The 24,983-nt window shown below is 40.1% G+C and overlaps 1 protein-coding gene across 1 annotated transcript in view; it reads right to left on the reverse strand.

Annotated features, from left to right (window-relative positions):
* Nucleotides 1–24,983, reverse strand: part of clasp1a (cytoplasmic linker associated protein 1a) — a 97,662-nt gene that overhangs the window by 11,828 nt on the left and 60,851 nt on the right. Inside the window, exons 20-33 of the mRNA XM_063497072.1 lie at nucleotides 21,057–21,167; nucleotides 20,632–20,658; nucleotides 18,334–18,498; nucleotides 15,291–15,395; nucleotides 11,958–12,020; nucleotides 11,056–11,159; nucleotides 8,488–8,732; nucleotides 6,518–6,581; nucleotides 6,364–6,366; nucleotides 6,077–6,240; nucleotides 5,116–5,194; nucleotides 4,897–5,040; nucleotides 764–913; nucleotides 501–607 (exon numbers count right to left, since the gene is read on the reverse strand). Of these exons, the coding sequence (XP_063353142.1) occupies nucleotides 501–607; nucleotides 764–913; nucleotides 4,897–5,040; nucleotides 5,116–5,194; nucleotides 6,077–6,240; nucleotides 6,364–6,366; nucleotides 6,518–6,581; nucleotides 8,488–8,732; nucleotides 11,056–11,159; nucleotides 11,958–12,020; nucleotides 15,291–15,395; nucleotides 18,334–18,498; nucleotides 20,632–20,658; nucleotides 21,057–21,167 (1,531 nt within the window). The remainder of the gene's footprint in view (nucleotides 1–500; nucleotides 608–763; nucleotides 914–4,896; nucleotides 5,041–5,115; nucleotides 5,195–6,076; nucleotides 6,241–6,363; nucleotides 6,367–6,517; nucleotides 6,582–8,487; nucleotides 8,733–11,055; nucleotides 11,160–11,957; nucleotides 12,021–15,290; nucleotides 15,396–18,333; nucleotides 18,499–20,631; nucleotides 20,659–21,056; nucleotides 21,168–24,983) is intronic.

A 24,983-nucleotide genomic window follows, 5' to 3' on the forward strand; every position in this document is an offset into this window, starting at 1 on the left:
CTGCTGGCAGATAAAAGGACAATCCAGGCAGAGTGTGTGTGAGCTGAATGAGCTGCTCAGCGTGGAAGAATGAAACTGGATTTTAGGTAAGTGGGCTGCATTATGCTGTAAAAACAGCAGATTAATGCAGCAATCACCCTCCTCTGGTTTTCTTTTACAACATGATCGTGTATGACAACTTCAAAGGCTCATTTATCAGTCGCTATGCCGCGAAACTTTTAGCAATCAGACAATTGGCAGGAGGAGTTTTGCAAGATTTCTTTTGTCTTTGTAAATAATTGCTTCTTTGTTTTCACATATGTGTGAATGAATTATGGGCCGTAATCTCTAGAACAGCTCACTCAGTCTCAAGCTACTACCGACCCACCTGGCTGCGCGTTACTTTGTCTACAGGTGACACATGATGACAGCAGCAGTATCCCAACAGTTAAAACACAGCCATGCATCGACACAGTGAGTGTGTCATTAAGGACATAGTGTCATCAAAGGCGGCTGCCTACCTTGGAGAGAGTCCTCCATGGGAGCAGTTTGTCGGTGAGGTGAGAGGGCTGGTCCTGCTGGGTGTGTGACGAGCCGGCATTCGGCCAATAGTGTTACTCGGAGAGCCCTGAATATCAATGACATGAAATTACATACAACGTAACATCGTATTGAACCTAAACAGAAGTCCACCTCAAGTTCAATCAGTTCAACTCATCTTAGAATACCGCAACCTGGGTGACTGTAAAATTTTTCGCCTCAGTGACATAGAAATCTTACTGACCACATTGCTGCTGGTGTTGCTCGTGTTCTTCAGGTGATTGTGCAGCAGTTTGGTGGCGCCGTCCTGGAAAGTTTTGGGCAGTGCTCCCAGCAGCATGGTGAACTCTGGGGTGTTGAGCTCAAACAAAGCAATCAGCACCACCTGTGCCGCCTGCAGGCAGCGAGCACAACAAGTTAGGAAAGAAAGCAGAACTGCAGAGAACCTTCAGATACCTTCAAGCTTTCATGGTTTCAGAAGCACCTCAGCCAGGTAGCTACCTGCTCATTATAATGCACATTAGCAACATAGTGTCTTTAAATTAGCCATTTTAAAGCTCTCATTAACACCCTATTCTTCCTGACGATCTTCTCCCAATACTGGACTATTAACTTGAGATTTTTCCATCTGGTTGCTGCTTTTAGACAAAACGTAAGGAAGCAGCTGTACCTGAATTATGATCTTCAGAGGAGGCTATACCTCCACTCTAAATCATGTTTGACTGAATATGAACAAGCTACCCATTCTAATTCCTGAGGTTTACTCACAGTTAACTCACATTTACTTTGATAAATATGAATCTACAAAAGATTCCCTACTCTAACACTGGCTCTTCTTCACCCATGGCTCCCAACTATTGCAGTTAAATGATGCTATTCCAAAGTGAGGAGTCACAGGTCAAAAATGAGAGAATTCTACAGAATTTACAGGAAGCAGGGAAAGGGTTATAAATGCTGAACTGTACCAGGAAGCAAGAAACAGGTGAATTCCTAACACTGACATTCTCCTAAACTTCAGTGCATCTTATTCTAAAAAGCAGTTAATGATACTAAAAAGGTTCAGGTTCAGTTCTTACAGTTCAGTTCTCAAGGTTCAGTTCTTATGAGGCCATGAGTAAAGCATATTAAAATCATAATTTATGTACAAGATCTTCTTTATTTATCCAATAAGCAGTAATTATGAGGGTACTGGCAAAAGACTCATTGTTGCATCCTAAAAACTGCAGAACATGCTCGTGTAGAATAAGGCATCACTGAGTGCTTTATGGCTAACCTAAAGCCAATAGGCTAATATGCACACTAATGAGGAACTAGTTAATGCTTAACATGTGTATTCCAATAGCAAGCACATACAGTGGACATTATGACTTATCAAGTTAGAATAACAGTAATGTTTTACAATATTTTACAGAATTTGATACACAGGTTGTTGCCAATGCACTTCTGAAACCATGGAAGACATTCTTTCGCTTTCTGGCTCCAAGATGGGCTTCTTGGTGCAGTAATGGAGGCTTTAGCCTGTAGAAAAACATTTTTTGAAAGGTGAGAATTCAAAGATGCATTCAGTAGAAAACTAAAGGAAGAAGAATCTTTTCAGGAAAATCAGTGCTGCAACATGCAAGTGAGTAAAGATAAAGGAGAAAGTACTGGTGTGCTGCTGCTGCTGCAGGAAAATAGAAGTTGATGTTTAATAGAACAATGTTTGGTCTATTATTGGGAATAAGTTGTCAAATATGTCATGTTTGATCCTTGTGCAGGTTTCTGGTAAGAAGTGATGGAGAAATGACAACTGCACACCATTTTTACTTAGGGATGCACCAATCACAGTTTATATCGGCTATAATTCTGATTTAAATTACCCGATTGCATATTTATGACAAAACGATGATCGATTAAACATCCAACAGGTTGTTTTCAGGAGGAAAAAACTTGCCTTCCAGCATGTGCACAGCCCAGTTTGATTACTGTAAATATCTCTTTAAAGAATTTTCACACTTTATTTGAGCTTAACCAACATAGGGTCTAAAACATAAAATATAAAATCCTGATACATCGGATGAAACAAAGGATTTTGTGTGTGTTAAGAGTTCAGATGAGCTAATTGATGTATTTGTGGTTCCAAACACAGCGAAGCTGCCCATCTCTTCTTTACTTTTATAATTTCCATTTATAAACTCACTATAGATCATACCTTAATTTTAAAGTAAAAACACAAAAAGCCAAACATTTAAATCACCCTGTTGGCCCTCTCTTCTGTCTTTCACTTTGTTGGGATTAACAGTGCATGAACAGCTTTTATTGCCCTTAGTGCAATAAAAGTGATAACAAGGTATCATCAACTCAATTAATGTTATCTTTGCTTTAGCTGCTCTGCTCTGTGTGTGAATATATACAGTAAAACAGAGAGCACGGGAAGACAGGAGACTAACTCGAGCTTAAATGAGATGAGATGTGAGCAAATAAATTACATAATTAACTCAAATGTATTTTTTTTCGCTGTTAATTTAAGCCTGATATCTTTAACAGAAATGACTCTTTCAGGGTAATACAGTGTATTAATACTGGTGTGGAAAAACAAAAAAAGGCTATTGGTTAGGATTGGTTTAGTTTTGATGTCTTAAAAACTCTGGGTTGCTTTTTAATTTTGCAAAATGAGCAAATTCAGTAGACGTTTCTACTTGAAGTTTAACTATTAAGCTGATTCATAAAAAAAGATTTTAGGCAGTTCTCTTCATTTGTGCAATGGCTGAACTAAAAGGATGAGTGATTTATGAGCTTCACTGGGGATATTTAGTGTATCACAGTAGCACAAAGCACTTACAAGGTACTGCTGTCCGACACAAAAATCAGATTTGACCATGTGCTTCACTTTACCATAATTCCTCAAATATTTAGGGCTAGATAGAAAATTCAAATGGTTATTAAATGAGAATTATTTTGTATTTTTACAGCTAAAATTACAACGTAAATCCAGCCGGCCTGTATGACACTTGGGTGATAAAGGGTTAATGACATCCAGCTCTTGGTGCGACTATTCCCGACACACATATCTAAAATCTTCATGTTGGCATGCAGATATGCAGGTGGACGGCAGGTTGTTAGCGTGAGTCAAACAGTGTTAGGCACAAACTATTAAAACAAAAAAACGAGCATTCCTATTAATGTTGCACTGCAAAATTAAAATCCATCCAAATGCATTCAAAACTACAAGCTTTCCTGGAGAACTACGAATGTTAAAAAAAGTCTTTCCTGGTTGCACAACAAGCTCAGTTTATTTTGTGAGTGATCACTTTGCCAGGCACACACTGACTTTATTTGTTCAGCAGAACAGCTGGAGTGTAAATGGTGAGTGACAGGATGCCGCAGTTGGCTTTTTTCTTTTTCGCAGTCTTGGAGGTTTGGTGGCTGGTTAGGTACCGGGCAGGCGGGGCATTGCGTGCTTGTTGTGATGTAATTGGCTGCTGAAGAGGGCTCTACCTGCTTACACCTTTCTTCCTGGTTGCACTCAGTCGACTGCAGTAAGGCTGCAGTGCTGGACCTGCCTGCTAGCTCCTCGCTCACCCAGTTATGAAGGGTCTGGGGCAACAGTGGCAAGGCAGAAGGGGCATTACAGAATGGCACAGGACCCCAACCATCACAACCATCATCACAGAAGCAATATTTGAGAAGATCTGTGCATGTGGATTAGTATCCCCTGATAATAGATGTACCTATTGTATTCTTGTTGGTCTATTTACAGCATATCTAAAGATTTGGGCCCTGATTTGAAACTGGGTGAGGATTTCATTTGGAAGAGCGGCAGTGGAAAAACAAACAGTGAGGAACACAGAATGAGAACATATGACGCGCATTAGACAAGGGAAAGATAATGGGCCATTGACCCAAGGCCATCCACACGGAGAGTGCCTATTATCAAAGTTTACAACTGCTGCTGGACAAACACGACAGGCCGAGGAACCCAAATGAAATAAAGGAGCAGAGGAATACTATATGATTGTTCTGTAGTCAACAATTTTCTGTAAATTCCAACCCCACATTTTTGTTTTTGGACACTCCACAGACAGCTTTACATGATTCAAACACATCCTTCAATACGATCCTTCTTTATTTTATACTGTTTTTTGGTCCAAGCCGTTTTAGGTCCCACTGTGCCTCTTTAAAGGTGCTTTCGGTACAATAAATAAATAAATAAAACGTTCTAAAAATATCTATAGAATGTAAAGAAAGTGCAGAGATTAAGTAAGACATCTGTGTATTGTGTTGTAGAGATATCAACTGAAGATGAAAAAGGGGCCACACTGTACTCTTTGATAATACTAGAATGAAATAATAACTAGAATACTAAGTGTGAGAGCCTTAGGACATATTTTGGCCTACCTTCCGCACATCTGAACTTTTTGGTTCAGTGGTCCAGGTGATGATGCGAGACACCGCGAGCCGAGTCTCGCTGGAGTTGACAAAGTCTGTGGGATCCATCTGCCGTGCCAGGGACTCGATGTACTTTAAAATGGCCACTTTCACCTGAAGAGACAAGAAACCTTTAGTCTTGCTGAAATTATATCTGCCGACCAAAAATCAACTTTACTTCTACTTTACCTTGAGGTTTGGAGTCTGAGTCTGATCCACAATGAACCTCATCAGAATGTTGAACTGCTGGTCAAATGGGAAGGACTCCCTAACACAGAGAAAGAGAACAGAATTCACTTCTTTCCTTCATGTGGCTTTTAAGTGGGTCTAAGGAAAAGCTGAAATAGGTTTCGAAAATATCAATATATTTGCAAATGATTGGACAGCAGTGTTTATATCAGTATAATTTGATGTTGCCTTTGCTTTAAATTTACTCTCTAAATTGCCATGCAGCAACGAGGGAGATATAGTTCATTATTTGCAGTCTAACTGCAAATAATAAATCAAAGTTTTAAAGGTCCACATTTATATTAAAACCACAGCTGTGCATGTAAAACCCAAAAGGTTTGTTCATTTGTGAAAAGAATACACTAACAGAGAATAAAAGCAATAACTTTTACCCTGCAAGCACGGCTTGCTCGACTACTTTTTTGTGACTTTTGCATTTCAAGATGTTAACTCAGAACTGAATTGATCCTTTAAAACACCAAAGTGAGTTTTTGTGGAAATAGCCTGGTGGAGAGAGGCTTCACTTCCTGTCTGATGGCAGGTAAAGCAGTGACAATGTTCCATTTGTGTCCACAGCAGCACATGGCTTTAGATTATGTGTGTACTTGGGGCGTGTGGTCTACTACCACCTGCTGCAGGTAACACACTGACTGTGGATCAGAAGTATGAGAAAACAGTTTACCCAGTAAAATAGTTTTAATTTTAAACACAGACTTTCTTCAAAACTGCAGCAGCTTCCGGCTGAGAAACCAACGGTCTATTTTTATGGATCCGTCTATCTTGTTGCTTTTATTGAAAAATAATGATCTGTATATAACGTGTTTCCATCTGACTGAATTATATAACATTTGATCCTGCATGCCCACTCCTTATCGACCAGAAATGCAATAGGAAGCAGCCATGACTGGTGTAACTTTCAGACCTTGTGACATCCAGGGCTTTCTGGACTTTGGCCTGGACTGAGCCAAGCAGGTCTGCACCCATCTTCTTCAGCAGCTGGGTGAGCAGGACAAAGAGCCAGTCCTGTAGGTCCTCCCTGTGTACTGTGACGAAGTCCACGAGAGTTTCAAGGAACATGCTGAACACCTGCAAATATGTAGATCATACATTTAAAATGCAAAACATTTTTAAGGAGGAAAAAATATTAAACTTTCAGTTTTTTAAAATCTCATATTTATTTGCAGAATATGAATTCAAAAACAAACTTACTCTCTGTTGTTAAGTCCACAGCAAGGCAGAACATGCAACAAAGGACGCCTCATTAGTACCAAAAAGTCACAGCATACACATGTACCATGCATTCATACTGACGTCAGTATTCATCCAACTCATTGTTTTAGTTGGTAAAGTTCTGATTCATTACCTTGCTGTGTGGATCTGCAAACATCCGTGTGAAGATCTCACAAAGTCTCTTCAGCTCCACGCGACTGCAGCCAACCAACAGAACCAGACAACCAATCAGCCATCACCAATCAATCATCAATCACTCAGCTTTAAGCAAAAAGTCAAATATAAAATCCATCAGGTCACTGCCAGCTCATTTGGGGAAAGGAAATGATCATTGTGTACCTGTTTATCCTTGAGTTTAAATGCACCTGTGGTGATCTACCATGTGTTTCCAATGGGTTCAGCTAACCACCTATTTTCAGATTTCCTTACAGTCTATCTCACTCTGGCTAGCAGGTTGCACACAGTTATTGTTCTGGTTCGCCACCAATCTGATGGCTTATTTATTTAGTAAGGGTTATAGAACAGACAGACATACAGGCTGTTCCAACTGAGAAAGAAAGTCACCTGTAACTTGCAGAAAAGCGCAGGGAAACCACAGATTCTTTTTTTTAATGAGTCCTTTGTTGTGCATGTATCCAAACACATTGGGATTTGCATTACTCAAGATAACCAACAAATCCGAAATCACCTCTAAAAGTGATTTGATGGGAAAGGGTCTACAATTGTGCCTGTTTGAGTCCAAAGACTAAAATATTTGGATAGTCAATGGTGCTGTCACTCAGACTCCTTAAATTAAGTTTTACTAACAGGAGAAAAGGTGGACAGTGACTCAAGAGTTCATGACCAAAGTTCCCCAAAAAGTGAGCCTTTAAAGTACTTAAGATAGAAGGATTAGACTCTTAAATTTAAATGGATGGTTAGGAGAATATATTCAGCTGGGGCAGAGTTTTACTCATGTGGTATACACAAATGAATATGACAATAACGAAAGAACTGTAAGGGTCAAATTCACATTTGAGACTACACTGAAAAAGTGATGTCTTCTATTTTTGAGTCTAAATCAAAAACCTTACATATTTGTAGTTCCTTTTAAAGCGCACAGACTTTTAAAAATTTATTATTAAATATATTTATAGGCTTTTCCTTTGCTGTTACTTAATTGTCACAAAAGTTTGATCAGCTCTGTTCTTATATGACATAGATCATAAAACAACTACTACTGTTACAAGCTAAAGACAGTGAAACTGGAGCCTGTCCAGTCACAAGACAAGAGTCTAATTGGTTATCCAGCTAACTGACACAGAGACCCATGACAATAGCGACCTGGACTAAAGCTAGCCGGGGGAGAAAATACCCGACAGAAAAAGGCGAGGCTGACTGGTTAGCGGTGGCTGAACTTTCAAAATGAGAGCGAGGAAATTATTCACAATAGAAAAAAATTTGAATTAATAAAAAATAAGGTGTAAAAACAATTGAGTAGCTGTTAATAAACCTGGACAGCCGGTCAAGTAAAGTCTGTGAGTGGGAAACATTGTGTAACTCTAACTGGGTTACAAGATCAATGTACGACGTGTGACCAAAGTTCAGAGAAGCTGCCTCGAAAAATCAAAGACCTTATCTGATTTAAATTTGGCCGATCTCCCGTTCAAGGTCATCTGCGAGTGCATCGCCGGACTTTCATTTATAGATCCACCGCTGAAAGTCACCTTCTGCCCCCTTCAATCTTCTTTGTGATCTTTCAGGTTAAGTTTAAATAATTTTGGGAAGTGGATAAAATCGCAGGGACCCAAATCTGGCAACTTGGGTGGGTGGTGAACAAAGACTGTATTCGTGTTTTTAGTGCACCTTGTACCCACTAGAGTTCAAGCTGTACCCGCTACAATATTTTTTCACAGAAAGCAGAGGGCGATCGGACAACTTGAAATCTAAGTTTTGATTCTTATTGGATAATGAAATTATTGAATGTACTTTGTGTGCACCTTTGACACACTCTGAAGAAAGATAATAATAACAATAACTAGTCTACTACTAGTAGACTACTACTACTAAAGCACATATTTCCTGCATATGTATTTTTATACCCCACAGACAGCTCGCTCCCACCTCAGTATTCTTTGGCTCTTGAGTAGGTTCTGCAGGCCCAGCAGGCCCTCCTTCCTCTCAGACCAGTTGGAACTGGCACAGTGGTTCAGGACCTCAGCCACATCCTCCGTCTGGCGCAAGTAATGTGGGATTCCTCCATTTCGTGACCCGTACGAGCGCTCCGAGCATGCGCTAGATGCGTCGCTGTTGGCATCGTCGTCAGAGTACATCCCCGGGGATTCGTACCTCCGCCTCAATGTCTTCCTCTGAGAAGGAAAGACGGACACTGAGGATTTGATACCGAAATACTGACCAGCTGTGATGTAACATTCTTGATAAAAGCTTGCCTGTTGCATCTGGTAGCCATGCGGTTTTCTAAACAGTTTAAGAAAATTAAAAGTCCAAATTTGTATGTAGATGATATGAAATTATTCTAATACATTTTAAAGCATTTTCTTTCATTCTTTCTATAAAAAGCCAGTCAAGCAGTGCCACAAGTAAGCAAAGGCCTTGCAGTGGGGGACACATCAAACAGAAGACCATATTTAATCTTATCTCAAAAAATGAGCAATGTGCCAAAACAATGAGGTTCAACACATTTATACCACAAAGACGTGTCTCTGCTCTGGTACCACAGATGCTCACATCAGGGATGCGATGGACAAACATTCAAAGTGAAACAAAAAAATAAAGAAAAATAAAGAAATAAGGCGGCTTTGGGGTGGAGGAGCGAATATGATGAGGCAAGCTGCATTACTGTTTTCTTAACTTGGTTAGTGCATGATGGCATGGATACAGGGACAGAAATGCAAAATGACCAACTACCTTATTCCTGGAGTCTCCTAAAAGCTGAAATGGTAACAAACAACCAAGAGGAAAAGAGGAGAAAGGGAACGTTTAAAGGAGGATCAAAGAAAGAGTGCAGTCCATTTTTCTGCGTGCAACACACATGTGACAAGACGTGTTAGAAATATATCTGATCTTAGTAAACGTAAAACTTTTTCATGGAGCTCCGTATTCCTGAAAAAAGGTCAGAATGTTTGTTAAGTTTGGTGACATCTACTATTTTAGCAGTAAAGGAAGTCTTCACAGTGGCCTGAGCATCCATACTTACACTTACTAATTAAGATTGCATAAGTGACATGTAAGGCTTCATGGAGAGTACAAGTACCTGGATAATAACATTTAATTCAATTCAATTTTTATTTATACAGCACCAAATCACAACAAGAGTCGTCTCAATGAGCTTTATATTGTAAGGTAGACCCTACAATAATACATACAGAGAAAAACCCAACAATCATATGACCCCATACGAGCAAGCACTTTGGCGACAGTGATAAGAAAAACTCCCTTTTAACAAGAAGAAACCTCCGGTAGAACCAGGCTCAAGGAGGGACGGCCATTTGCCGCGGCCGGTTGGGGTGAGAGAAGGGTTTAATTTAATGTTTAACAAAGAACCAGGGATTTATTCTAGTAGGAGAACTCTCAGAACCACCAGTTTAATAGGTCGCACTTGGGATATAACAGCTCAAAAATGTTCTCAGGGTTAAAATTTTGTTTGTTCTAGCCAAATATATCATGATTTTAACGGAAGAGCTCAAAACATTAGAAATGGCTTCATTTCTGATAGTAGTAAAAAACCTTTTAAGATTGTTGTCAGTCACCATTTTGATTGCCACAACCAGCTGCTTCTTACACACTCAGAAACATTTCTGTTTGATTTAATTTTGCTTCAAATGTCTGTTGGAGGGGATGTGTGCAAACAGATGCTTATATGAACATGTGTGCTAACTAACCAATCAACATGCAGCACTACCAGCTACATCAAAAATGGAGTCAATACAATACTGTATTTTTTAAAAACTAAAATACGGCCCTCCTTCCAAATTCACTCTTATTCATTGTGGACCATCTCATGAGAGCCCTCTTAGTAAATCCAATTTATAGCCAATTAAATTTATTTTATTTTATTTATTTAGTGCCAATTCACAACAACAATCATCTCAAGGTGTGTTATACTGTAAGGTAAAGAGCGTACAATGTTGGAGAAAAAAAAATCCCCCAAAACAGACAATCTCCTGTAAGCAGCACTTGTTGATGGTGGGGAAGACGAACTCCCTTTTAACAGGAAGAAACCTCCAATACAAACAGGACAAGGGGAGCGGCCATCTGCCTCACTGATTGGGCATAAGGACAAAAAGGGGAGAACATAGAGAGACTAGCAGTTTATGCTAGCTAGCTACCCCACAACAGTAGATTTATTTATTTATTCTTTTTACATCTGGTAATATTGAGACGACTCCTGCCGCTGACTGGTGTTTATGTATGTCAAACCTTCATCCTCGCAGTAGAAAAATTAAACATTACATGCGGTCAGAGGTTTGATAAGATATCTCATACTTGATGATAAAAGTTTACACAATACATCTCCACACTGATAAACTTCTTAAAAGTGTTGCCAGTAGAAACAAGTCCTTTTGTTTGCTATGCAACATTCAGTCGTGTTAATTTAATATAAAAATATTTTTTAATGTTAATCACAAATTTTCTATTATGCGTCTTTTCTCTCAAAAACCATCAACTTACCAGAGCATCAGCGACTGCTGCCTCCACCTCTGTGCCGGTGTTTAGGACCCTCATGGCATTAACGGACGCAGAAATTCTCGCTTGATGCACCAAACCGTACCGATCTGCAAACAGAAACGGGAACAGAGGACAGTAAAGTGAAAGTGAATAAAAGAGCAAATGCTCACAGTTACTTACCTGCTTCTCTTACTTACTGGTCTCTTCAAGCAAAAAGAAAAATGCTGTGAATTAACAGCTGAAAATATATTTAAGGCTCCAACCACCAAAAGCAAAAAGAAAAGCAACATCTTATAGAAGAAAAACCCAAACAGCAGGTGACCAGGCCCTCGGCCACTAAGCACAGACATGCATCACAGCGCCTGTATACTTATCCCTTGGAAGAAGAAGGATTTAAAAAACCAGCAATTCACCAAATAGGAAAAAACATAAACTTGTATGTTAAAAAAACAAAACAAAACAAAAAACATGGAAAAACAAACAAAAAAATATTTTCATAAGAAAGATATTTAATGCCACGAAACAAAATTCCATATTAGCACAAAAAAATGTGACTGCAGCTACAAACACACTAGAAGCCACTGTATTAAACAAAAAATAAATAAATCACAGCTAAACCAGAAAAAATATAAAAATAAGGCACCGGGAATGCAAAAGAGTGAACAATGTATCAAGAACATAAAACAAAATAAATAAAATTTTCCCTTTACATGCTCAATTACAAAAATACTGAATAAAATACTGACCAGGGAACATAAAACCAACTATAAATGATGCCTGCAGTCACGTCTCTGTACACATCCACAGAAGCATGCTGGCCGGCATGATTTGTGTGTAATTTTTTAAAAAATGGGAGGAAACTGAAAGTGGCTTGGCTAGTTGGGGAATCTGATCATGCAGGTCACCTGACTGGCCGTGGGGGTCGGCTGTGGAGAGGGCGCTGGTTGAACGGGAGTGACGTCGGGAGGCTGCGAGGGAAACGAAAGGTGGGCGACATCCGGACCAAAGGGTTAGTGGTGCAAACACACAGACAGAAGCCATTTTTACTCTGCTGGGCTGAGCTTCATGCAACACTGGCTTCAGCACCTCCTCCTGGGCTCAACGGGCTCCCAGGCAGTCCTGAAAACTGCAGTTCCTCTCAAGTCCACTTGAAGCTAGAGCCAAAAGTGAATTAATTGCTATCATATTAAAATGTCCAACTTTAAAAAAATAAAAAACAAAGCAAAACAATGTTACAATTATTATATGGAGACCAAACCAGTTCTTTGTTTATCTGTAAACATGTTGATTTCTGCTGTAAAGTTGGACATTTTAATGTTGGTGTCTAAGTCTATATGGGAGTCTATGTGGACACGCGTGCTGCTGGAGCCTCTAGTGGACATTAGATGAACTGCTTTTTGTTTGATTGTCTGAAGGTTCTCAGTCATCCAGGTCATCGTAGTCAAAGGAGTTTGCAAAGAAAAGCGTCTGGACTTCTTTAAGTTGCTTGAAGACGTTTCACCTCTCATCCGAGAAGCTTCTTCAGTTCTAGGGTCAAATGGCCGAGAGTCCCAGATTCAAACCCTGTGGGAGTATCCCCCCAAAGAGGGACAAAGGACCCCCTGGTGATCCTCTAATCACATGAGCCAAGGTGTGAACCTCAGACAGAAACTGGTTCACCCGAAAGACAAAACTCCAAAACACAGACTTAACAACGTGGTGTATGCTGTACAGTGCAGCGAGGAATGCCCAGACCTCTACATTGGAGAGACCAAACAGCCACTTCACAAGCGCATGGCACAACATAGAAGAGCCACCTCCACAGGACAAGACTCAGCAGTCCATCTGCATCTTAAGGATAAAGGTCACTCTTTCGAGGATGCCAATGTTCACATTTTGGACAGAGAGGACAGATGGTTTGACAGAGGAGTGAAAGAGGCCATCTATGTCCACTGTGAGCGACCATCTTTGAACAGAGGCGGTGGTTTACGACACCAACTGTCTGCCATCTATAATCCAGTTTTGAGTTCCCTCCCCAGACGCCTTAATGCCCACTCACATCCTGGGCCATCTGACCTCAGGAATTCACATGACAAGGTGGGGCCAGGTTTCACAATGAGCTCACCCGAAACCCTGGCTGATTAGGTCCCACACCCGCTTTCACACCTTGGCTCATGTGATTAGAGGATCACCAGGGGGTCCTCTGTCCCTCTTTGGGGGGACACTCCCACAGGGTTTAAATCTGGGACTCTCGGCCATTTGACCTTAGAACTGAAGAAGCTTCTCGGATGAGAGGTGAAACGTCTTCAGGCAACTTAAAGAAGTCCAGACGCTTTTCTTTGCTAACTCCTTTGACTTTTTGTTTGATTCACTGATTTTTCACCCTGGAGGCTGCATCTTGGCAGAGCTTAATGGATTGGGAGCAGTGTCAAAAATATTTGGCTAGTAAAGAACGCTACTCTTGTTCTTACATTAGTGATTTTGTCCTTTCTGAGTTTAATGTGATAAAAATGTCCAAAATGAACATCACATTTTATTCAGTAATACCTGAAACTAGTGACTGAGACCATAAACTCATCAGGGAAGTGTTTATTTTCTCATAGACAACAATATGGAATCAGACTTGCAGGTTTAAGCCACTCTGGCATCATAATGCTACCCTTTCTAGCCAAACTGAAACATAAATCTGCCTTTTTGCATTATCCAACCATTCTGCATTTTACACTTATAAGTGTTTTGATTTGACATAAAACTGAAGAAAACCTGCTTTAGCTCCATTTCTTGCTCTTAACCTGTGCAAACACTGTGATATCTTTCAGATCAGTTCAGCAGAGTAAAAACAGGTCACGTGTACAGGATAACAGGAGGTGTTGCCCATCATAATAACAAAGAATTTTTAACATTAAACGTCGGTGAAAACATGTAGCCTTTTTCCCAGCACATATTTAGATTTTCAAAATAAGAAAAACACAGGTGTTTCTAATAATTGAAAAAAAAAATGGAATCAACCGCTATTCATTCACTAATTTTTTTCTACAGTGATAAGACAAAATATTAGCTGTGAAAAGGCACCAAAATGGATAACTGTGTCTGCTGGCAGAGCAACATAAAACAAAAAATTCTTTAACAGAGAACGGAAAAAGATGCTGTTACTCTCACAGTTTAGAGTTTTTGGGTTTGGGTCCAAAGAAATTTTGAGAGATTTTCCTGGCAGAGATATGGGGTGATGACAGTAAGCAGGACCAGTCTGCATACAGTAGAGGCAAAGGCATTTCTCACCATTTAATTGGAAAACATGTCCATTATTTTTGAATAAATCCAAATCCAGTTTACTGGAACTAGTGACTTTGGGTAGTTAGGTATCAAGTCCATAGAGACCTCCACATTTGACCACTACCTGATCCACAAAACAATGGACCCCTCCTCCTGCAGGTGGTGGACCCACAGGAGAGCCAATCCATGCATCTCCCCTTTGTGTTTATCAAGAAAACACTTCAAATCTGAGGTGAGAATGGTTTGCCCACTTATGGAAATGTTCAAACATCTCCAGGTCTTTTTCACATGTTGGGGAAGACAGATTGACAGCTGGATTGATGAAACATCTGCGGGTATGTGGATGCTGTGTCCACATCCCCGCAGTTTGTGGAAAAAATGCTGATTGTTCAGGAGAACAATGCAGCAGCTACCTGCTGCTGAATGTGGCTGTGTGATTACGTCACCGGTTGCGTGCAGTGTGACCAATGTAGTGGTGGCCTTAAGAACAGGATGATGCATCTCTAGCACATCCTGGGTCTGGAAAGAAGACCCAGGATGTGCTAGAGAGATATGTCTTTAGTTTGGATGTCCTTATCCAGGAAGAACTGGAGGAGGGTCTAGACAACAACTGGTTACTGCTTCTCTCAGAAGTAATTTTTACTACTTTGCTTATGCTTCAATTTAAAAAAAGATTAGATTAAAAAGCCCTTCATCTGCACATGATTTCACTTTCAATTACAGGAATCCCTCTTAAAAAAAGCCCAGCACAGAAACACTGAAGTAAATTTCTTATATAGGAAAACAATCAAATTAAGAAGAGAAAAACAGAGCAGACACAGTTCATGCACAGAGGAAGGCATGCTGAGATTTCAGATGCTACAGAGAACACAGAGACCAGACAGAAGACTGGAGCAGGAGGCTCGTTTAAGCATCAGGTACAATTTGTTCAGTTGGTAAGCTCACTAGGAGAGAGTCCAGACAGCCGTGAGCTCGGAGATACTCACCCAGAGGAGTGAAGCCCCGAGCGGGGCTGGTGTCACGGCTGCTCTCACGACTGGTGTCGCGACTGCAACCTTGACTCATGCTCGGACGGGGAATGCGGCTCCGGGCTAGCGTGCGGTAGGGGAGAGCAGCAGGAAGAAGAGGTTTACCACACAGGCTGGCTGTTAGGACAACAAGTTAGGTGGGAGTGTCAGTGTGCATCCATAGGAGAAAAGGTGGGAATGAGGCTCAGAGAGAGGAAGACATAGAGAGAGAAGAATACTGGAAGCATGAAGCCTCGGATGAGGGTCCTGGAGCATGTAATAGCCAACAATATGAACTGTTTTAAGTGGTTGAACAATAAGTGAGTAACTCTGGTTTTCCATGAAGAGATTAAAACGATGTGTATGGTCATTGGAGACAGGAGATTTCTGCGCAGCCCATGTTTATGAGTTTTGGCAGAACAGTGTAAAGGACAGCACAGAAAATCAACTGATTCATAAACCAATCAATAGAGTCAAACTCTTGACCTCTGTCATTGAGTCGGCTAATACAGAGAGACTACGGGAGATTAAAAAAAAAAAAGCAGATACAGAAGGAAAATGGTGAGAGTAAACAGTAGTGGTGAGTGAGAGTCAGTCATACAGCACATGGCCAGGAAAGGTTAGATCCAAACATGAGCCCAGGCTTCAAACTGTTAACTTGTGAGAAACGGATCAAAACAGCAGGATTCCTGAGTTTGTAAAGAAGAAAAAATACAATACAGGAAAATTCAGCATTTTAAATGAGCAAGTGAAGAAAATAAAGACCTCTTTCCCATCTCAAATCAAATCTATAAACAAACACAAAGAAACACTTGACAAGAAACCAAATTTATCAGAAAAACCAAACAGTTTTTGACTTATAGTCTTTCATCAGGTAACCAGCAACTGATCGAGGGTTAAAGAGCTTCATGAAAAAAGACCAATAAGATTTTGGACCTGTAAGTCTGAAAAGTCATGACTGCACCTGGCCCTACAGCAGGGCAGCCAGAGAGGAGAAGTGTGGTGCACAGGAATTCTTAAGGTGCTGAACTATGAAATCAATGAAAATAAAACATTCAAGATCATTAAAGATCATCTTCTTGGGAACGTCCACAATACTTCCAGCAGCTCTGCCATCTTTAGATTTCTGTTCTGAACACTTACACTGCTCAGTCAAGAACTGCCGTTTTAAAGTGACCTAAACTTCACAGAGAACATGTTTCTGGTGATGAGAGCTGTGTCTGCGGGTAGGACTGATCAGATTTTAGATTTTTATTCTGGATTTTCATCCACAGTCTACAAACCAAAAGACAGCACATCAGGTGAGATGCGAGACCAGGAGCATGCTTGCATCCACAAATATTCTTTGGGTTGAATTTGTCTCCCGAGGTCAGACTGTGAACTTTAACTGTAACGTCTGAGAAAAAAAGATTCAGAGGAAACCATCGGACCTGGATTAAAAACAAGTTTTTTTGCCCACAGCAATGTAACTTTCACTCCCCACCTGCACTACTTGCCAGACTTGGCTTTCTGTGGCTTCATCCATGTATTGTATGTAAATTAAAATCAAGTGGAAGGATCACCTTCTTGTGACACTGGAGGAGATCCAGCACATCAGAGGCACAAGCGTAGGAGGACATAACAGAACTTGTACAGAGATATCTAAAAAAACAAAACAAAAAACAAAAAGCAGCCATGCTGGAAATGGTCCAGAAGTGCACGTGGCTGCCAACATAACTGAGAAACAGATTTGTTTGGGTTTGTTTTGTAGTGGTGCTCTCAGTTTTGGTTTCCATCTTTCTTTTACAGTGGAGGTTTTTCATTAACACCACCAAGTAATCTGCACACAGGCTGCAGCATCTTTAGTAATTTTTCTCAAAAGTTTAACAAATACAAGTTCAAACCAAACAATTTCAATTTAAAAAAAAAATCTCTAACTTCAATTATTTTTTGGCCCTGTTGTGAGAACTCGTATGTCAGAATACACCTGTGAGGAGTGAGTATTTAAGGACGGGGATCATATAATAAGCAATTCATTCCCTGCACAATTACAATTCCTATTTATGCATCAAATATCAGAAAACTGCAGAAACAAGTCAGGACTAAAGTGTGTTTAATGGAATAAATACAGACTGCTGCTGGCTTCAGGAGCCATTTCAAAAATCATCACTTGTAAGAATTCAATTAATAAGAATCATTATATTCAGGGTTTTATAAACAAGCCGCGCATCATTAACACGTTTTTCAGGCATTAGTTCTAGTTTCAACGTGCCTGTGACTGAACATCTACCCTTAAATCTCTCCTTAAGACTTTTTTTAAACACATATATTTTTCATATGTTTTTATTTCTCCTCTACCACTTTCTTCCTCACTTATATTTTTTTATTTATTTTATTCATACTTACAGGTCATATTATTCTGATTGTTCTATGTTTTGATGGAAGCTTTATGCCTCATTTTAAATAGCTGTTCATCCTTATTGTATCGTTATTACTGATGGTGAGCTCTTTTATTGAATTCTATATAGAACTCTGCCTAGGCATTTTAAAAATGCTAACTAAATGAATAGTATAACAGTAATTAATTATTATTAATTACTGAAACGTGGATTCCCTCAGTTTGCAATGCCTGGTGGAGACATGCATCAGTATGTCTCAGTGCACAGACTCCCCGTTGTTTATGTCCACTGTCACTTTTTCATACTGCATTCTCTTTAATGTGTAGATTCTCTTATTTGTTTATTCTACTTTTATCATAACTGGGGTCTAATTTACATTTTTACTGTTATTTATGCAGGTTTGTTAATTTTTGCTGTGCTCTTTATTGCATTGCTATCACATTTGACTTTTAATTGTTCTAAATGCCATCATAATTGAAGTTTTATGTTCCATATTTTTGTACACTTTTACTGTTTGCCTTAACTAGAAGGCACTTTCTGTGAACTTTTCCTGTTTCTGAAGGTGCTTTAAGTTTACTTCTATGTTATTGTCGTATACAGATAGTAAATGCAGTGAGTGTGCCGCTCCGGAGTCAGGTCCTTACCAAGGCCTAATCGGCTGGGGCTGGTTTCCCGGCTGCAGCCCTGGCTGCGAGGGATCCTGCTGCGCTTGTCCGCCGGAGTGGTGGAGGCTGATGCCGTGGCTCGAGGGATCCGTCCGTAGCTGCTGTGACTGAGTAGCTTACCCGGAGAGCTGGAGCGACTGCCGGCTGTTAGGACAAAAAAATTAAAAATTAAAAAGGACAAACAGGAAAAAAGTGGCTGAGATAGTGGCTTGGATGAGTGAGGGATGATGAAGTCCCGTGAGGACACTGCAGCCCATAAATCTGACAGATTATGATGTGTTCTTCTATTTTAGGCACAAACCCATCACTTATCTTTAAAGGTGAATCAGAGTGACAACACAGAGCTTCAAAGACAGGTAAACTACAGTCGTAAACCATCAAGTGACCGAGCTGTGTTAGCCACTAAAATGGCCAAGTGGGACCATCAGATTTTAGACTTTCTTTCTTTGCTTTTATTTTATTTTTGTAATGGATCTGTCTGTCCCACCCATTCACTGTTTTGTTTGTTATATGACAGACCATCTAAAAAAGGGATGTTAAACTCCACGGTGATGTGGCCCACCAGTTTTACATAGTGGCATCAACTTTGAAAATCTGTGGGCCAGACCAGTGAAACTCTCCTCTCTGAGATATCTTACTATATATATAAAATAAAAAGTGCAAGTTCAACTCACATCTTAAATGTTCTACATGATAAAGAAATGCTGCTGTAGAGCAGTGTTTCTGAACCACTGTGCTGCGGCACATAGGTGTGCCGTGAGAAATGATCAGGTGTGCCGTGGAAGATTATCTGGTTTCACCTGATTGCTTCTCTAAGCGACCAGCGTGAGTAACGGACAGAACAATTACATTCTCTTCCACTACGGGGGCAGTACAACTTCTCGCACCAATTAAAAGAGTTGCCAACTGCCAGTAAAACAGAAAAAGACAAAGAAGAAATCATGAAATCCGAACCACTTCCGCTATAGCTGGTGCTCGGGGAAAAATGATCAACATGCTTTTTGTGACATTTTTGTTTGGGGATGTGATGTGATTTTTCTAATGTTAAATATATGCCGTGGCTCCAAAAGGTTGGGAAACACTGCTGTAGATAATGCTTAGTAAATGTGCACAATTACAGAAATATCAGGCTGTTTGTTTGTTACTTCCACACGTCTGTTTTTTTTGTCTTTTAGATGTGAAAGATTTCGCAGATTTTCTAGAGAAACACTAAAATATCTGAAAATGAACAGCCTAACTATAGAAAAATTACCAACAAATTAATGATTTTAAAAAAAATTCACACAGCTTTCCTCACAGACACCATGTAGGAAGGAAACATGTGGCACACAGAAACACGTTCACTTGAAGGTTAAACAATCAAAAACAAAAGCTACAGCTTGGACATGTGGGGTGAAGGAAGGGGGACACTTGTTCTAAGTGAATGGGAACACACAATGCCTTCCACAGTGGGAACCCCCCCCCCCCAACAAAACCTCACAAAATTACTAATAGCTGGAAAGTGTGAGAAACATGCAGATACTGTACGGTGACACAACGAGACTACGTGCAAAGCTTTAGAGTGGACTTAATTTATAGAACTGCGTTGAATCACTGCTGTCGTTGGCGATGTCACCGTTTGCATTCGTATTTGAAATGTCATAGTTTGAATAAACTGCAGCAGTTTAATGTCTGCGACATAGAGGAGATGAAACAAGTATGGTAGTTTTCTGATCATTCACTGGAGAAAAGTGCATTGTGGGTAATGCTTGTTTACCAAAATTTACCAATTTTACCTATCAAATTTACTGTCTTGCAGCTGTTTCTTAGATTTATAATGTATCACTTATTAATGCAATTTGCACTACTCTCTTGCACCAGATGAGTCTTACTTTTACTTTTCTTCAACTAACTTCAATTTAAATTTTTGTCTTTTTTAAAATCACTGTTGTATATATACCATTTTTGCACTCATTCTTAAAGTATAAGGCCTTTAATGTGCAATTAACTATGTTGTTTATTCATTGTAGACTGTACCATTTTATTCGTTATCTGGCTAATGCTGTAACACAATCATTTTCCTTGTGGGATCAATAAAGTCTCTATCTATCCAACCAACCATCCATCCAGTCGCTAAAATTAAATTGGTGCAGTTTTAGACTATGATGGGCAAAGACGGTGGTTGACTGATATTACTGACCAAACAGTGAGGATACAGTGAAGATTTAACGCAGTGCTATAAGTCAGGTATGAAAGGTGAGGCATCTGTCTTGTGATTGGATGAAGCTGAGGCCTTACCACTTATGGGATTGGCTGATCTTGATCCTGGGTGATGGACGCGATAGGCAGGACAGGGTGGAGATCGAGATCAGTCAGAATGAGACAGAAGGGGTTATGTTCATTGATTTGTTCCCAGCATGCACTCTGGGTGGCTGTGGACATGTTAGCTGTGAGCTCACAGATCTAAGCAACGTACAAAGATAACACAACACACACAAAAGCAACAAAGCGTGCATGTATGGAGGCACACATGCACAAAAACACAAGACTGCACAGAAGAAACAGCAGGATATGTCGAGGGGATGTTAAAAGCAGCACACAACAATGAACGTTCAGCGCAGGCTTTGCAGCTTTGTAAAGCCGGATGTACAAAAGTTGGTTAAACGCTCACATTTCACTCTAACATCACTGTTTAAGCACGTGCATGAGGTGTCTATACATACGCTGGGACTGTGAGACCACTTTGGCCCGACTTCGCCCCCTGCTGTCCACCACTGAAGAAGAGCTGGCTCCGCCAACGCTGCCCGAGCTCTGTCTCCTTGTGCGAACGCGACCTGGATGAAAAGAAAAGGGAGAAAGAGCAAGAGGGGGGGTAGAAGGTTTAATAGATGGGAGTGACTGACTGCGGTTCAACCCAGCCTTGGACAGAGACGCTGGAGAAGAAGTCTGAGGAAACAGAATGAAGCAGACCTGGATGAGGAGACAGAGCTGCTCTGAAAACATGAAGGGGAAACAGACAAACCTGGCTTTGTTAGTGTTCACAAATAGTTCTCAGTGTTTCTTGTGACCCGCCAGACAGGAAAGGCATTCCTGAATCTTTAACTCGTGCTATTCAGAAAAGGACTTTTTACAGACCATACATTGAGATAATTCCAATGTTTCATTAAAAATGAACTTAAAAAGTATTTTTTTAGGTAAACTTAAACTCTGTGTTCATATGTAAAGAAGGGAAATAAGAAAGCTCTCTAAGTTCCCTCGCCCACCCAATCAGTAGATAGTCATCGTCCATGAGCCTCATTCTGCTGATTGTCTACCTGCTGTCTTAGTGTTGCCCCATGGTTCTCATAAGAAATCAATGGATTATTGGGTTTACTTCTATAATATTGTAGGGTATCTATGTTGCTTTGATTTTTGCTCTGAAAAAGGGTGTCTTGGATTTGAAAATGTCGTGTTCAGCAGTTTAGTGCATGGCTGCATGTCACTGGAGTGTATTGTGGTGATCGTCAAAGGTTATTTGCTTTGCCTGTTTAGTAATTCCTTGCATTACTTTTCAGTTCTAGAGTTTGGATTCAAAACCATTCTGTGTAATTACAATAAGCTTCCTTCATTCATGGTAAGAAGTGCTGTCACTGTCATCTGTCCCTGCAGGCCAACCGAGCTACAAAGCAGCTTTGGCAGAGTATGGTAATCAATAATTGGTGTTTTAATTTAATGTGCGTGTTGTATTTTCTCAAGTTTCTAGAGTCCATTGAACCTGGATTCTCTTCTATGGTTGTTTATGGTCTCAGTCTTTGATTTCAAGTGTTAATGACTCAAACCTGATGTTCATTTTGGAAATTATCGTCCCTTTAGAGTCAAAAAGGACCTTAAAGTATGAGATGTTTTAAGGCAGGACTACCTTGTGATTGACATGTTCCTCTTGTCTCAGCATGAAGTGTCTCAGTCAGATCCACCCCTCGGCCAAAACACTAAGCTAGGCTCAAGGCTGAACCTCCCTACCTGACATGAAGTCTCAGATTGATTTATGCAAGCAAAGCTAACCACTTCCTTTTTACCCTAACACAAACCACAAGAAATATCTTCAGACTTTTTGACCGAGACTTAAAGATAAACAAACACTGAACATCCTTCAGAGCTGCTCTGTGGCTGAAGAAGATTAACTGTAAAGAATACTCTGATATTTTAAACATGTACACATTGTTACATCACATATTCTACACAATAATTAAAATCCTTTCTGCACTATGAGTTTTGTAATGGAATTTCTTTCACTTATGTACTAATCACATTATTTTATTGTATAATGCCATGTCTGACACCCATACTGTAAGAGGGAAGTTGGGGGGGAGCAGACCACTCCACAGGAAGAGTCTTTTGTCTCTTCAAGGACTCTGGGAGGTAGCAAGGGAGTGTGAACCTTAAGGTGTGAAACAGCTGTGTACTGCCTTTTGTTCCTGAAGAAGGTATTTAAACGGAGAGCCATGCTAGGCTCAGTGGGAACTCTGCTGACCGTCCGTCCCGCGGAGATGCAGGCTCTCCACAAGCTTGGTTGTCCGTTGTCTTTGTGTGTCTGGATTAAAGAATGTTAGCTACCGCTCACCGCTAGTCTGCAGGCTTTATTTAAATGGAAAAACTTCCACAACAGTTTAGACAACATCATAAACCTTCATAATTCCAACCAAGAAGAACTGATAAACTGGAGGCTAAAAGGTTACGATCAGTTAGGGTTTAATTATCATAACCTTCTCAAGTCCTCAGCAATGATAAGTAACCCTAACTGTGACCTTTGGATTTTCCCAAATGCTCTCTACGGTCTTGGGAATTGGGGACAAAACAAACATTCAAACTGATATGCAACAAAAATTATTTGCATTGCTGAAAGCTAAAAGATTAACTGAAAATCCATCCTCCAGAGCATTTGTGGAAGAAAAGCTAAAACATCTTTCTATCCTAACTTTTTTATCTTCTGCAGATCTTTTTGCTTTTGATACAAATGTATTTCTGCGATAAAGGTTTTCACCCTCTCACCTCTACAGCCCTGTTATAAAGTGCGAGGTGCAATAAAAGTGAAGACAGCTGCAACCACCCAGTCTGCAGGTTCACTGAACGATTGTACGATAAGTTATGGGCAAAAGCCAATTCAGCAAGAACATCTAAAGTGTGCGCTTATGCAACACGTCAAGAATAGCACCTGAAAACTGGCGACAATGATAACAGGGATTATACAGCATGCTAAAAATAAATGCCCTTGAGGCATATAGGAAGTGATTAGACTGTGTGCGTTATCTCTTCATATATTCATCGAGATTTACAGCAGATCATAAAAAACCTCATCTGATCGGCCATTCAAACTCATCTACACTAATGACACCACTCAGGTTTTCTGTGGAAAATCACAAAGTAGATTTTTCTGACTGTTCCTTCCTCTCACAGTTTGCATTTCTTGATCCATGGAAGAAGGCTGAGCTTCTTTATTACACAGTTTCAGGCATTATACTAGACCGCCGCTGGTACAGTGAGCATCAGTGCACTTCCACCTGCGGCTGCAGGCTCAGTAACAGAACTTCCCTCGCTCTCCTACCTGCAGAGCGAGGGCTGCAGAGACTGACTGCAGCTCTGATTACGTCTCACACTTGGCACGACATTACAGAGCAGCCGGTGTTTACAGCCACGTTTTGGTTTTTATCATTACAGCTCTGACACAGTTTAAATGGGTGTAACACTGACTGACTAGCTGAAGCTACTGGCTGTTGATAATGCGTGTCCTTAACTCGAAAACTAGGTCCGCTAGTATTAGAATTAAACTGCAGTTCCCTTTGATGACACTTTTTAAAAAAACTTGCCTGTTTAAACTGTATTAAGGCTTAATGTTTGCATTATTGGGGTTTTTTAAATGGAAGTGTCTGACTAAAACAAACCATCTGAAAATTCCGGGACTTTATCTGGATATTATTGAGCACCAATTAGTTTGTGTCTGTGTTACACTTGTATACAGTCTGCAAATGCGTCTTGATAAAGTTACCTGAAAACTTCAAGTGTGATCCATTACTGTGAACGTTTGTCCTTGGTCTGTCTTTCAGTTTACTGCCTGAAGGTTGCTTTTACTTCCCTCCTTTTCCTTCCATCCTTTTATTCGATGTGTTTTTTCCTGCGATCTATTTTTTGAAGTCATCAGAATCTAAGTTAGTTTTTAGTTTGTCTTTTTTCATTAGCGTTAAACAACACAAGGACACTTCAAAGAGACCCCAAACCTATGAGTGGCACTGGAGGTAGCAACACTGAAGATAATCAGTGTTTCACATGACAGGAAATCAAACTGTGAACCCATTTAGTGCATGCCACCCTGCAGCACACCATGTGAACCTTTTCTGTAGAGTATGATACAGTAACAGTGGATTCAACTGCTGTTCAAATTAGACAGCTGATGGATACAGTTGGGTCATTCCATAAAAAAATCAACCACATCAAAAAAGACCTGAAGCCTCAAAATCAACTGATTTTTTTTTTGTACATTAACTTCAGTATACTGAGTGAAGCCTTCATACTATGACTATTTTCTCAGTTACTGACCCTCAAAGTGCATTTTTGATTCCTCATAACTTCACAAATATAACATTTTCCACATGAGTAAGCTCCAGTTTTACTTATGT

This window comes from Pelmatolapia mariae, linkage group LG16_19 (genome assembly GCF_036321145.2).
Source record: "Pelmatolapia mariae isolate MD_Pm_ZW linkage group LG16_19, Pm_UMD_F_2, whole genome shotgun sequence".
NCBI lineage: Eukaryota > Metazoa > Chordata > Actinopteri > Cichliformes > Cichlidae > Pelmatolapia > Pelmatolapia mariae.